This window comes from Fringilla coelebs (genome assembly GCF_963513975.1).
Source record: "Fringilla coelebs genome assembly, chromosome: 5".
Classification (NCBI taxonomy): Eukaryota; Metazoa; Chordata; class Aves; order Passeriformes; family Fringillidae; genus Fringilla; species Fringilla coelebs.
In genome coordinates, this window is record NC_140033.1 from 22,773,395 (window position 1) to 22,788,398 (window position 15,004).

Genomic DNA, 15,004 nt, shown 5'->3' on the forward strand with positions numbered 1-15,004 from the left:
TATTCCAAAGTCAGTCAGTTAATCCAAAGATATTTATTAAGATGGACTTGATCATGGTGGCCAGGTACCCTGCTCTAACCCAATTCACTGTTCAACAACTGTTCAATATCTATGGAGTTATATAAGAGATGAGGAGTTGTAACTCACTGGACACTGCTAAATCGTGTTCCAGCTTCAGCTAAAGGCATGCAATAACTGAGACTACTCCTCTGTATATCAGAGTATTTATTTTGCAACACAGTTACATTCTTAATCTGCCTGTAGCTTTAAGTATGCCCTAGTTCTGTTTTAAGCTCCGCCTGCTGCCGGGCAGACATTGAGCAGGAAACCTCACTTCTCAGAGTTCTTGATCCCAGCCTAAATATTTCAATCCTACCACTAATTCCAGGGCCATTCATGCCTGTATTAGGAGGTGGAACTCAATCTGACAACTAGGTCCTTTGCTATTTTAATGGTAAGTAACGGGACTAAGGTAGATATATGGACTATAGGAACACTTTCATGTTTTTTCAGGCAAAATGCCACAGCAGATGTAATAATTCTAGAGTAAATTGTAGATAGCAACATGTGCTCTGACTGGAATTCGAACACAGTAATCCTTTTATTGTCTTAATCCATAAATTTTAATGCATATGAGCAAGCAATCCTTGCATGTGAATCTCAACTCTCATCTTTCCCATACATAGACACACTAAATATATTTTAAATAGCAAAAATGTAGCTTAGTATCCTTTGTTTATTCCTAAGACTATGTGGCTCATACATAGTGTTGAAAACAGCTTATTCAAAGAACTCGTTTAAATAAAGATCAATTTGCAAATTATATCAATGACTTTGTACAGACATATTAATGTACATAGACATGTAAAAAATAGAAAGCACGCAGGAAAAAATACACTTAATACATTTGAAAAATATCAAGATTTGGAAAACATTAAGACATCTGGGTGTACAGCACATGTAAACCATTTTGTGGTGAAACCAGAACTGATGAATTGCACGTTCACCGATATCCACTAGAGTACAACAAAGTCAGCTCTTTTCTTTTCATCACTAAGCTGATGCTTCAGCAATAGGTTTTAGCTAAAAAATAAAAACCATAAAAGCCCAGTTAATGGCTTAAAAACATTTGTGTACAGAACAATAACAGTAACAGCATGTGGATTTAAATGAGCTACAAAAAAATCTTATCAGAAGCAGAACTGTAATATACCTATCATCGATCATCTTAATACCAAAGACATCTGGCTGCATTTTACATCTACTAGTATTAATTATGATATTCTATCCTTCAGATTTTAGGTTGTACAGCTCTGTATTTCCACACCCAAGAGAATATATTACATCATTTGCATACAATTATGTTCTTTAGATAATCATATTGCTCAAAACCAAATGTTGATATTTTCAGTGTTTATGCACAGCTCCTGACCCATCTTTCATGTAGATCTCCATGCCAGGGAAAACCTTACATTGAAATTTGGGGATACTTGGTGTAAGCAATCAGCAGCATATTATACAGAAACAGATATAATCACACAATTTCACTAATTTTGTCATTATCTAAGTTAGGAGCTTTTTCATTATAGTGAAAGGTGTCTTAAATTAGGTATGCCAGATCCTGTTTTGGTGGATATTCTCTATCACCTAGGAGGCCAAACTCCATATTGCCTGACAATCTCCTATTTTAACTTTACATATATTACCTGAAGAAGCACAAATTCACAAAACTACAGGTGGGCACGCAAGCTGTGGATAGATACAGGATCTTAGGCAAATACTAAATGTTGTGTCATGAATTGCTAGCCCTACTTCTATACAGGGCAGTCCCCCTGTGTGCTAGTAAGGCAAATAAGATGATGAGTAGTTCCTTGCTATAATTTGTTTATTCCCCAACATTGTTTGTGGTTTCCTTTCCCAAAGAAGATGTTAGTGGAGGATTATATGTAAAATTGTGACAGGGAAGCATGACACAGAACTCAGCAGATCCTTTGTTAGACTTGCACCTACCTGGTTAAAACAACCTTCTCTAATGCATGGTGGTTGATTGCCTGCTGTGTGACTGGATGAATAAAAATCCATAACTGGATAATTTTTAGGGACAGCAGTCCTGTGGGTTGCCACTAACCTGCCACCCAGCTGCTAATCCCGGGCCGTGCACGGTTTCCCACTGGGTACCACAGCTGTGAATGAGTGGGCTGCCAGCACTCTGGGAGGGGACACACACACCTTCTCCCTGGGGTCTGCAAGCACAGGGGATGTAGCTGGGCTACAGCATGAAACTGCAGTTCAGAGAAGGTCTGAACTGAAACTGGCTGTCCCTGCCAAGCAAGCGATGCTGGCAGCATATTCTGCTGCCATCACATCACACACTTCCTATGATTGATAAATTACCAGATCCTGAAAATCTTATGTGTGCTTGCAAGGGGGATTTTTGTTATGTTTGTGGTACTGGCTTCACACATTGGCAAGTATTTTATAAAAAAAATCATTAAAGAAATGGCACTTCTGTGCAGGAAGAATACTTGATTGGCTTACAGGCCAAGGTAGACACTGAAGCACTTATCTAAGCATTCTTCCTGCATATGGACACTCTCCTAAACTGGGACCATAAATAAATTAATGTTAACAAATTCACTATATTTACATGTTACATTGAGACAGTTTCAATCAGTCTGAAGTATAGGTAATCTATCTCCCTATTATCTTCAGAACATGCAAAAAAATAGAGTAGATATCTGTTCCATCTAAAATACAAAGAAGAGATGTGTTTTCACTAAAAACACTAGAGTTCAAAACTCAGCATCACCAGTAAAATGCTAATAGACATTTTCAGATTCTATAAACCAAGTGTCTAAACAGAAAAGGTTTAATATGGAAGGGAAACCTGTCCACATAAAATAAAACTCTTTCAAACGGAATGTAGTCAGTTTCTAAATACATTCAAATATTACAGTGTCTCTATAAATAGAAAGCTAGATAGTGCTGAAGACCTAAAACAGCCCTTTCCAAATGTTCAAGTGAATATAGAGATCTCTTTTTGCTATCAATAATACACACTTGCTTGAACTACAGCTGTTCTAGTCTTTGGCAACAGTTCAAGTAACTTCCCCTCTCCTCTTCTTTGCAACTCTCCATCTTCCACTTTCACACAACAGAGTCACCAGGGCATATCTTAATTTCATAAGGTTTTTGGGAAAATACCACATGTCCCAAACTCTCTTTGTGTGTGTGCAGTCAGTCAAGGAAGTATATCTTAATCCACCGTGGTCCTTCAATTGTCCCTCAGGCGGTGGCACTTCTCTAGTCTCGGTGCTACATCCAAGAGAGGCTATGTGCTGACAAACTCCCTCTTACTTGCACAGAGCCTGCTGAGAAGGATTTCAGAATAAACTTGATTTATTGGACCTCGGACATGATAGGGGGACTGAGAATTTGTTGCATAGTCCTGCAGTTGTGATGGTTTGCTTTGACTGCTGAAATATTTCCCCAGTGTATAGTGCCTCGATAACGTCATTGTTATGTGTGGCCTTTCTTCAGAGGGATTGGATTTCACCACCTGCAAAAGAAATGACATATGTGAGTGCTTTCTGCCTGCACCTAGAAAGACTGACACACGGCTGTGTGCACAGAAATGCTGAGGCAGTTGTCCCTGAAGCAGAAGCAAGTCCTGATACTCTTACTTTGAGGTGCAAGTTGCTCATAAACATTATTTTAATGGCCAACTTGTTATGTTGCAAACTAACTAAAGAGCAAGATCTTAATTTTTGAAATCTACATTCACAGGCCCATTATACTCAGTCATTGGACTTTGTAATGCCTTTGTGTATTAGACTCTGTTGCCTTCATCAGACACAATTTACCTAAAACAAAACTCATGACTGCTCCAAATTGCAGAAAGGTTTAAATCTTGGTCTGTTACCAAGCACTTGAGGTACATATAACATGTCTCAGCTACGAGCCCTGTGAGAATGCCTCATTCTGACATCCTGATGCAAACCTGGCCCAGCTTCACATTAAGACAAAACCCTTGTGTGTCATGTTTCTTCAAGAAGGGAGTTATGGAGCAATTACATACCTCTCCCCAGGACACCACATTGACAGAACCACAACATGATTCAGTAACTTAGTGTTGAAGAATGCTTCACCTTGGCCCCTGAAATATGTATAAAGCTCTGGGATTATTGTGTTCAACTTGTATGGAATAAAACCATGTTCATGGGACTAACAAGTGAGAAAGTGAAAAGTATGGCTGTCAGGAGTTGATCGACTGGTGGCTGATCACCAGTGAAATGCTGAAGGTCTTGTCTCAGTGAATACTCAGCCACTGATGAATAATGAAGCAGCTTTGAGAGAGACAGAACTTTAGAACCTTGCACATATGCAGGACAGAGGACCTCAGCCCAGGCAGTGGCAAATCCAGAGAATGCATAAAAGGTGGTCAACTGATTTTTAAAATAGTATATGTATGCTGATATGTATGCTTAATAGCTCTGATACCTATCAGTTTTCCTGCTGTGTCAATCGTAGCAGATACTTGAAAATGCAGAATTCATTTATTAATGCACATATTTATGCAGAAGCATGTTAGCTTTAAAAAATATAATGTATATTTACTATCACTGAACAATCAGAAGCAACCCTCATATGCAGTGAAGCTCATAATAAATGAAATAAATCATACAAAATTAGGTGTGAGTGAAGAAATAACATGTGCAAAGGCTTGATAGACTGAGCAGAGAGACTCTGAGGGAGCTGGCAGAACTGAAAACAGACCAGGAATTATCCATGTAGAAAATTAATATATCCTCTGATCAATTTCATACAGCTAAGCCAAGGGCTATTATTTATTTTCATGCAATTACTGTAGGTTCATTTTTCTAAATTAGTGCCTTAGATCTTACAATTATTTCAAAATGATGCCACCTTGAACCAATCACCCAAACTGCATTCCTGTTAGGCATAATCTCCCAGGAATGCAATCTAATGTTCACCCAGCCACGAGCAGCCAGCCACCTATTAAGACACAAAAATCCCAGGGTTGCTAATTTCTGTGTAGTGATTATTATTTCACTGCCATTAAAATAGGAAATCAATCTGAATTTAAAAATAGCTTCTGTAATATTTGCATAGTGCTGACCAATGTCCATAAGCATTTTCAAAGAATGAGGTAGATAAAAAATCAAGTTCTCATGTGTGCATAGAACTAGAATTTTGCTGGGGAGTAAGTGCCAGGGTTATACAGGATATTTTGTCCCAGCTCAGTATAATCCCTTTGAAAATCCAGCTCCCTTAGAAATCTGAGCAAAAATTGTAGAGTCTACAGAGATGGAGATTTCTATGCTATCAGGGTCACCTGAGACCCTCTGAAATGGGTTGGTGGGAGCTCCATTCTTCAGGCTGTTCAGAGGAAATAGCTTTCTCTTAGCCAGTTAGTGGGAGCTAAATGAGAATGCTGAAGGCATTTCAGTTCTTGTTTTCTGACTGCACAGAATGGACAGTCCTCCATTCCTGCACAGCCATGCTTTAGCTCAGATGTCATTTACACAGGGTGCCATCCTCTGATACTTTAGGAATGTCAGTTTTTAAGAGAAAGAAAGTGAAAGTACAAAGCATGAGATTTAATCTATCTCATCTGGTTTCAGAAAACATGGAAAGTGCTTGGGTTTCACACAGTGTTCTTGGCTCTGTTCTTGGGGGCAAAATGTCATTTTCCTGGTGCAAACTGCTTCAGCACCTAATGAAACTCCACTTGCCAGGATGCAGAAATAAGCTGATGACAAAACTATTAAAACTAATGAAGTATCAAAAGAACTCAAGAACTTTATTTTTGCTTTCCTCAAGGATCAAGTCTGGTTTTTGGTGCATGATGGATTCTATTGGGCATATCTATGACTCTTTCAGGCACTATGACCTCTCAAGCCTCATTAATAACAGTTCTATGAGCCAAATTCTCTCCTGATCCTCCCCAGAAACACATGCTCTGTTGAGATTCCTTCAGCAGAGAAGCAAGATGAAATCTGCACATGAGCTCATACAAAATGATGGAGCACTACAGGAAAAATGCTGATGACTGATCACGCCCTGCTGTTTTCTCCACAGAGCTCCATACAAAGCATTTGAAATATTTAATTTTGAAGTTCTCTGTTTTGCTCACAAGATCTGTGGAAATGGCAAACATCAGCAATGATCCACAAAAACATCAGCATCTGGGCTCTAGATAAAAAAGGGTCAATACAACGGTCTGGGTAAAAAGGAGGGACTATTTATCAATCACATAAACATCTACTCTGTGACTTACTCCCTCTTTTCCAGCTTCATTTGGACTGAGCTATGTCTGTGCCTCTCAAGTATTGAACAGAGTGGCTTAGAGGACTGCTTAACTAAGCACACCTGCTGATGCTGGCCCCAAAGCAGGATAGAGGCCATGGCACTGGACTGAAAACATGTGAGCCGCCATGGAGCCTGAGGTGGAAACCAGCTGTGTGGTTGATGCCTGTCACATGAGCTCATGTGAGTCTGATAACACTCCCAAACAATTCTATAGATTTCAGTCAGGAAAGCAGGACTACCGGTGTGAGGGAGAGCAATCAGCCTACACTTCTGTTTGTACAGTGGACCACTCTAACTATTCCAGATTATTTTTTCTCAGAAATAGGAAAAGAGATATATAGCAGTAAGATTGGTTCTTCAGTTTTAAGCTCCATTTTAATTGTACTTATGGTTTGATGTGAGCGTGCTGCGTTGTTCAGTTAGGAATGCATCAGTCAGAAACCCATGAGACTGAGTAAAACGAGAAACTGAGTCCGTGCAGAAGCAGCAGAGACACGTAACAAATAATACAAGAACTGGGAAACTGTGCAACATCCTGTTATATGAGTTACCTTTGCAGAAGGGCATGTTTGTTCATTTTTATTTCACCACTCCAGCAGTTCAGCATGCCCTTGGGGGGCCTAGCACTGGGAGCAGTGATGGACAAGTGCCACCATACAAACTGCTTTCCCCACGATTTGTATTCAGGCCTAACTTTGAGTGACAGATGCTGACCTCACCATGTACCTTCTTGTTTCTAAGATCCAACAGTCAAAATATCTTAAATACCTGGGAATTATATAAGTGTAAGCTATTACCTCATGGAAATGGCAGCCACACTTCCCTTGCAGGAATTCTTTGTAACGTCCCATGGTGATGACAAAGGTGTCAACCACTTCATAGCCCAAATTTTTTGCTGTATCCAGAATAATCAAGTTTTCATTCCACAAGTTTTGCACTTCTGCCTGCATTCCAGATAAAATGTTGCAATGTCTTGTCAGAAGGATTGTTTAAAGGTTATTGTGTCATGGAAAAAAATAGCAAAACTGCATTTTGAATAAGCAATTACATTATACTACAGACATGAATTACAATAAATGCTACTATACTCTCTCTATTAATTCTATTCTATACTCTCAAAAAAAGCTACTACTCCAAGACTGATATAGGGTTTTTTTCAGAAGTTATAATTACTTTTTGTAGATGTGCAGCTTCTTTTATAGGAAGATTTCATGATTGTTTAAAATATAATTCTTGGGTAATGGTTTTTAACAGGTACTTCACTAATATGAGGTGTAATTCAGAAAAAAAAATCCAATTATTAAGTTTGTCTGTAACAAATGGTGAAAATGCTGCTTTAAAGAAAAATTCAGCTTCAAATCAAATTCATTGAGGCAGTTGCTTAAAAGGGACTATAGTGCCATAGGTATCTTAAATATGGTTATAATGAAGAACTGATTATTATTTCTGAATATACTTCAGGAAGACCAAGAATAGAAGAAAAAGTTAACCATAAAGTTGGCAAGGCAGCGGATTTGACACAGCAGACAAAAGGCCTTTGAGAGTAGCTGGGGTAATCCTGAGGCCTCGAGCATACAAACCACACGGGTAATTTAGCATATGATTCCAATATTGAAAGAGAAAATAATGTTGGTTATAACCTGTAGCTGATTTCTGGAGTTTTGTAAATTTAATGAAGAAGAAAAATTCTTAGTAAGCCTTTAATACTCTATCCTTGCCTCACAAACCCTGGATTGAAGCTCTTCATCCTAGGATTGAACTTTGCTGGAAACTATGACAGGAGCTATGGAAATGTTTCTTCATGTTGATGACAAGTTAAGATAAGTTAAGAAAATAGTTTTAATCAATAAGAAGACATTTAGTAGATGCAAGGCAGATAGGCAGTATTAACTTGGAAAGAAAGAATGGGCAAAATCAGACAGGGCAGCATCTGTAGCAAAGAGAAGGGTGAGAGTAGCAGGAATTCACACCCTGAATTACAGGGTTCTGTAGTGTGTTCTGGTTGCAAAAGGACGTGGGCACTGTCCCCAGTGCTAAAGGAGTGCTGTATGGAATCTGTGAAAGGCAGTAATTTTCTCTTTTCAACACCTGGGAATAGCTGGAGCATGACACAGCGCTGGTAGGCATCATTTACTCCATTCTGCCTTCCAGTGCTTCTCATCCATGCATTTTGTGTGTGTTCAATAGAGAATCACTGTCCAAATTGTAAATAAAAATAGTGAATTGAGTGAGTTGCACAGTGCATTGAAATGAGCGCATTTGTTACTCTGAGAGTCTCGGATATGATTTAAACTGACTGTAACATCTCATTAACATGCAAATAACAGGCTGGATTCACTGGTACACATTCCAGCTGCTCTGTAATGTTCTGGCGTCACAGGTGGGTTAAGATAGATTTATTGAGTTGTGCAAGCTAGACAAGTGAATTGGATCCAGCAGTAACCATGGAGGAAGCCTGAGGAGGGCCTGTGTGCAATGTAGTATGAGGAGCAATCTTCTTATCCCAAAATTGATTTTTCAATTTTGGCAGCAGGATTCATATTGGAGCTTCTTCTGGTTCTTGGGACAGCTGACCATGCATGGAATCTCAAATGGCTCTCTGATTGCAGCAGAATCCATAAAATAAGGAAATGGGTTTGAATCCCTATCAAGCAGTATGAGCAAATACAAACATTAATCTTCCTTTGATCCATTTAAAATGTGCTCAGCAGACAGCATATTTTGGCCAGACAGCAAAACTAACGATGAAATGACAAGTCTTCCATGAAAATGCACTCAAAATGTACTGTAGCTTACCTGTGACAGAGAATGGATTCCATCCACTGGAAGGTGAAAGCCCATCCCTATGGATTTGACAATTACCAGGATATTTGATAGATTTTCCCTGTTTTACAAATTAAAAAAACAAACAAAACCAAGGACACATTTTTTACCTAAGAGACACATCAAAAGACAATGCATGTTTTATTTTTTTCAAAGTCACTTAAATACATGCCTATGAAAAAAAAAACAACTGAAAAGTGTGTATTTAAATTTTTTGTTGTTGTTTCTCATAATCTGCCATATAAAAAATTGGAATAACACCAAGTACATAGCATTACCTGCTCAACACCTTTTGGATAATTTGCAGGTGATTGGAATTAAGCCACTGAACACCACCTACAATTAATACGGTCTGGTTGGTGTTCTCCAGGGGACGTGATCTGAAACCCAGAAAAGAAAAACATCACATGTTGCTTTAAACAGATGGCAAACATTTTACCTACATTGCTTTGCATTTCACTGAACTGTATCTGGCACCCTGATCAGAGGCCTGATGTAATTTTCAGCTACTTTTTAACCACACAGTATGATCTGTGCACCTTATGTTTTATTGTTTACTGACTTTAATTGTAAAACATGTTAAACACATTTGTGAATAGAACAATAATGCAAACAAGGGAGATACAGAGTTTGTGCAGTACCTCTGCAGCAGCTGTTCCAGTGCTTTTTCAAAAGTCGGTCTCTGGTTTGCATTCATCCAGAACTGGGGGTAGTAGGAGTAACTGATAAATGTTTTCCCCTCATTTATATTGTGATAACATTTAACATCATGAGTCTTCTGCCATTCCTGAAGAGTCTTATTCACTCTTTCAATTAGATAATACATCATCCCTCTGTTAGTTGAGTCACCTATAAAAAGAATCTTCAAATGGAAAGGTATGACTTAGAAGTTGTACAATCCAGAAACCAAAAGCTAAGAAAAGAATACAGCTAGTTGGGAGGCTTTTAAATGCTTCTTATAATGTTCCAGAAATATCTTTGTGAACAGCCAGTACCCTGCCATCTCAGTATTAAATTTGTCCTTTAGTAAAATCTGTGTGATTTAATTAATAAAAAGCTGAATTATGTATATTAAATACAAAAAGTACAGGTTACAGATGGCTATAGCTGCAAAATTAGCCCTGCATCTTTCATCCTTGGTGATAATTTCTTTTGCCTAAGTTTATATTTACTTCTAATTGCTAGTACACAGTTGCTATCATGATTGCTTGCAGTTTCCTGATTTTTTTCCCTACAGCTTTTCATGCGGTTTGCTCCTGCACAGTGAGTATTAGTCTTCAATAAATGGCACTCATTAGAATTTGCACCAAACTAGCACACAGACCCCCACACCCCTACCCCACGAAGGATGTGGCTGCTGCCTTATTTGTAGAGAGATGTTCTTTCTGCAAGTTCAAAGGGGAAAGAAAAGGGGGTTATTTGGGTGGAGGATAATCTGAATAGAGTCCTGTCATGTGTGAGGTGACCATCAGAAAGCATCATGGCCTGAAGGGAGTTAGAAGTCCTGCCAGGATGACAGAAGTATGTTAAGTATAGCAGTCTCTGCTATACCCTAAACTTGCACATGAATAAAGAAGTCACATTTGGGTTTGCTCCTACTCATTCTGTAGATTCTCTGAAAAAACAAACATCTCTGTATTGGGGAGACCACAGAACCTAAAGTGTTGTGGGAATTTTTTTTAATGCTATTGCCCAATTTTGAGTGAATACGACTAGCATTTCCTTATGATAAAGTAGGTAATAGAAGACAAATCCAAAGAGTAGGAGAACCAGGTTCACCAGGGTTTGCCAATGAAACTGTGTGCAGAATCAATTACCCAATCAGCTCAGCCAGAAATCCACAGTGAGGAGCAAACATGTAAAACTGGGATTAAGAAACCCCGCAGAGCCATCACAAGTAACAGCCCTGTTCTCTGCACAGTACTCAGCTTCCCCTACCTCCTCTGGCACTCAGATAGTTGGCATCCTGCAAGTTGGGATTGTTTCATTTCTTAATTTGATTTGGAATTTGATGTTTTACCACTTCCACCTTGAATATTTGATTATGCAAATAAAATTGAGACTGCACAGGATGACATGTTTAAGGATATATTTCCAAAGCTTTTTTTAGAGATTTTATGTGTTACTCATCTAAGACATCTATATATCTATTCCCCTAGGGAATGTCACAGTTTTGAAAACTGATTCCACTTCCGACTACTAACCTATTGTGATTAAAAATACGGAACAGTGTACCAATGATACTTCCTACAGAAGAGAAGGAATTTCAGATGAGCCTACCCTCATCTGATGTTAGGGCCAAGAACGGGCAGGACAATGCTTTCAACTTCCCATGCTGTGCCCATGTGTGGGCTGCAGAGAAGCCCTTGATAGATTATGTGTGGTAGCAAACAAATTAAAACTAGCACTGAGCTCATAGAGGCTCTTCTAAGTCCTGTCCTGGACCTCTCAAAGCCTCTTCTTAGAGGAAATTCTTAGAGAGATGCTGTTCATGTTTATATAGCACAAGCATTTCTCTCACACACAAGGGGATTTCCAGCTTTTCACATCGTGTCAGAAGAAACCTCTCTAAACCAAGCTCACACAAGTCACATGACTCAGAGAAGTCAAGGACCCTTGGATCCATGGAAGTACTGGTTGGATATCCTCTTTCCCTCTCTGACAGACACATACATGCATAAAATTATTTACAATTAGAAAGGCAGTCCATGCTTAAAATATGTCCCAATTCTAAAGCAGGTTAACTTGAGGTTTTAAGCAACAATTCTTTTAGGTTGCAAAATCTCTTGATTCTCCAGCCTGTCTATATCCAGGACAATTTATTCTCCATTTCATAAGCCCATCACTGGAGTATCTTGATGCATATCTATTTAAACAGTAGTTCTCAGATATTTGCAGGCAAGGACATAATGAGCTTGTAATGTGGGTGAGAACATTTCTGTAAAAACCCAACACATCATTAGCAGAATAACAAACAGGCCCTACCAAGTTACTGCATACAGCAGTTGGTAGAACATACAAGACAGTTTCTCTTCTACTTCTAGAGTCATTTGACAGCATTTTGTTATCACAGCACATGGGAATTGCAAAGAAGCATATTCAGCTATTAATTACACAAAATTGATAGACAGGACATTTTTATCTCATTCTAGTGTGACTAGAATTCTCACCATTGTTTTCTCCTAAATATATTTGATCTAATCTTACCACCTATTTAAAATAGCAGGACAACTTCCATGGAAAAAAAAAAAAAGAAGAAAAGAACCATGGCCAGTGTCAATGGACAGGATGCACAGATGTCTTTTTTGCCAACATTGTGCATTCACTAGCAGGTGAGTTGTGAAGAGTCATGCCAAACATTTCCTAAGTCTCAAACACTGCAGAGCATCAAAGATTAAGATCCCTTTCCCATTTTTTTCCTTATGTCAAAATTAGAGCAAAACACATACACACATCCCAATCCACACTATTACATGATTTAGCATTTTAGGGCTTTGCAATTTTCTTATACCTACATAGGTACAAACAATGGACCCATGAATGAATTTTGGAGTGCCCTGGGTACCTTTCTGGCCAGGTCTGGAGATGGAAGGGCACTATGTGCAGTCATTTAGGAAACCCCCACCAGAAAAAACAAGTTAGTAACGATCATGTCTTAAAGGGGCAGCTCTAATCTGGAAATGTCATGATGCTGGGCACCATATGAAAATATCAGGTGGGCTGCAGCATATTACTATTGCTGTTGTCCTGATGTTCTGAGAATGTGAAATAGGTGACAGGAGTCAGAGCAGATTCCTTTAGAGCAATTAGTGTAACTAGATGAAACAACAACTGTTTAGGCCCTGACATACTTCTCCAAATACCATCACAAGACTGATGAGACTGCACTCAGCCTATTTCCAAATCACGATTGAGAAAGACAGCAATATCACACTGGCTGAGAATACAAGTTGTACCACTAGGGAAATTACCCTAGACTTTTAGAAACAGGTCTGCTAAGAGAATAGTCAAGGCCTGCTGCAAGTGGGAAAAAACCAAACAAGCCAAAATGGACTTGTAGTTGTATAGAAAGACAGATCAAAAGGGTAGGTCATCCTTAAAGATGTCAGTCAATTACAGTAACCAGATTAGCTTACAGTCAGTAACCAGATTAGCTTACAGTCATGAAGCCTTTGATTGTTCAAGTAGGTATGAGCCATGTCAGGACTGTATCACTGGCATCAGGTAAATTTGTTTAACCCTGTCTTCCACAGTGAAATCACAATTTTTTTGAAAGGTATGAAAACTAGGACTGCAGTATGTGAAACCTATGGTCCCTGCCCTCCAGCTCTGAGAGAGAGCTCTAAAGTCTGCAGTCACCCTCTGGAGACTGTGTGCTGGGATTTTGAAGGGAATGCTCTCTCATAAGTCAAAAGAAGACCTCAGATAGAAAGATAGGTGTGGATTTCTTGTAATTTGATGCACCCTGGGCTGGTGGATGCTTAGCACATCATCAGCATGTCTGCATACACACTGCATCCATTCATCAAGATTTGGTCTGCATCCAACAATCTGCTTCTAACCATTGGTTCAACCATGATGTGAGATGTGTAAATCCTGGAAAAAAACCCCCAAAATCTTCTTTTTCTTCTCCTCAAAAGAAAAAAAAAAAATCAAAATGGACAAATAGGAAATCTGTAGGTAATCCTGCCCTCTTTTCAAACTGCCCTTGTGCAGAGCTGGCCAAATACATTTTGTTATGGTATGCAGGCCATCAGAAAGCACCTTTCAAAGTCCACCTTTTGCAAGTGAGGTTCATTTTTAGCAAATGCTTGGAGGACTCAAAGGCTAAAATAAGTGGTGTTTAGCCTGAGGAAGAAAACCTATGTCCTTCAACTAACCCAAGAGTTCTGATTAATTAAAATAATTTGTCAATGTAATTGAATGTATGGTAACTAAAACCACATTTATTTCTATACAGTTAGATAAATTCATTGTAGTTACACGTTCCATTTAGTATTCAATATGTTTTGAACAAAAGGCTCCAGGGATGATTCTGTATTTATCTCTATGATAATAATGAGGAACGTGATGGCTTAGGTGTCTAGAGTAAGTCATCTCTCTCTTGTTTTACAGGACTGGCACAAGACTTAGTCATGTACTGTTCAAGTTGATGGGGCAGTTGTCTGCAGGATGACTAAGTGATCAAACATAAGGTTATAATTTTACCATACAAAGAGCAACACTTCCACACAGACAGATGTTTTCACTGTCTTCTGTTTTCACTGTTGCAAATATTTTGTGTGAAAAATTCCATTATAGCTTAAAGGCTTTGAAAGATTTTGTAAGCATAGTGGAATTCACTTCTTAACCAGACCTATCATTAAAAATTAACCACACTTGGGAAATTTAAACACCTGTAGGTTCAAAACACTACTTAACTCTAAAATATTACTAAGAAATCATAAGTTAAAAATTCCTATTTTAACAGCTGAATTTTAAGTACTTCAGCAAATATTGCCTTTTCATATTTCCTGTTCTTAATTACACATGACTCAATGGTATTTTATTATAAGACTAAACTCTGGTTAGTATTTCTCAATGATAAGCAAAACATATATCCCTCCTGCTATTGAGACCAACTTTCTATATACTGCTAATTGGATAAATAATAACCTGTTAGAGCCCATTTTTAAAAGTACAAAATCAATCTTGTACAAAAATCAAAGTATTATCTTAATACATTTGTATATGTCTAACAGTAAAAAGTCATTAATCACAGCTACAGAGAATTGTGTTGAGCCAACATAATACAGATGTAATATTTTATTATGATGTTTAATATTTTATTATGATGAACAATTTATTT

At 38.3% G+C, this 15,004-nt stretch overlaps 1 protein-coding gene across 5 annotated transcripts in view; it reads right to left on the reverse strand.

Annotated features, from left to right (window-relative positions):
* Window positions 1-577: 577 nt before the first annotated feature.
* CPED1 (cadherin like and PC-esterase domain containing 1) overlaps window positions 578-15,004 on the reverse strand; it is a 146,728-nt gene continuing 132,301 nt past the window's right edge. For 2 of the 5 annotated variants that reach the window (XM_084205570.1, XM_084205571.1), the window contains exons 19-23: window positions 9,798-10,018; window positions 9,435-9,536; window positions 9,130-9,217; window positions 7,131-7,277; window positions 578-3,559 (exon numbers count right to left, since the gene is read on the reverse strand). In XM_084205570.1, coding sequence (XP_084061696.1) covers window positions 3,332-3,559; window positions 7,131-7,277; window positions 9,130-9,217; window positions 9,435-9,536; window positions 9,798-10,018 — 786 coding nt within the window. In that variant the 3' untranslated portion in view covers window positions 578-3,331. The other 3 variants (XM_084205572.1, XR_014616151.1, XM_084205573.1) reach the window with 3 other exon arrangements.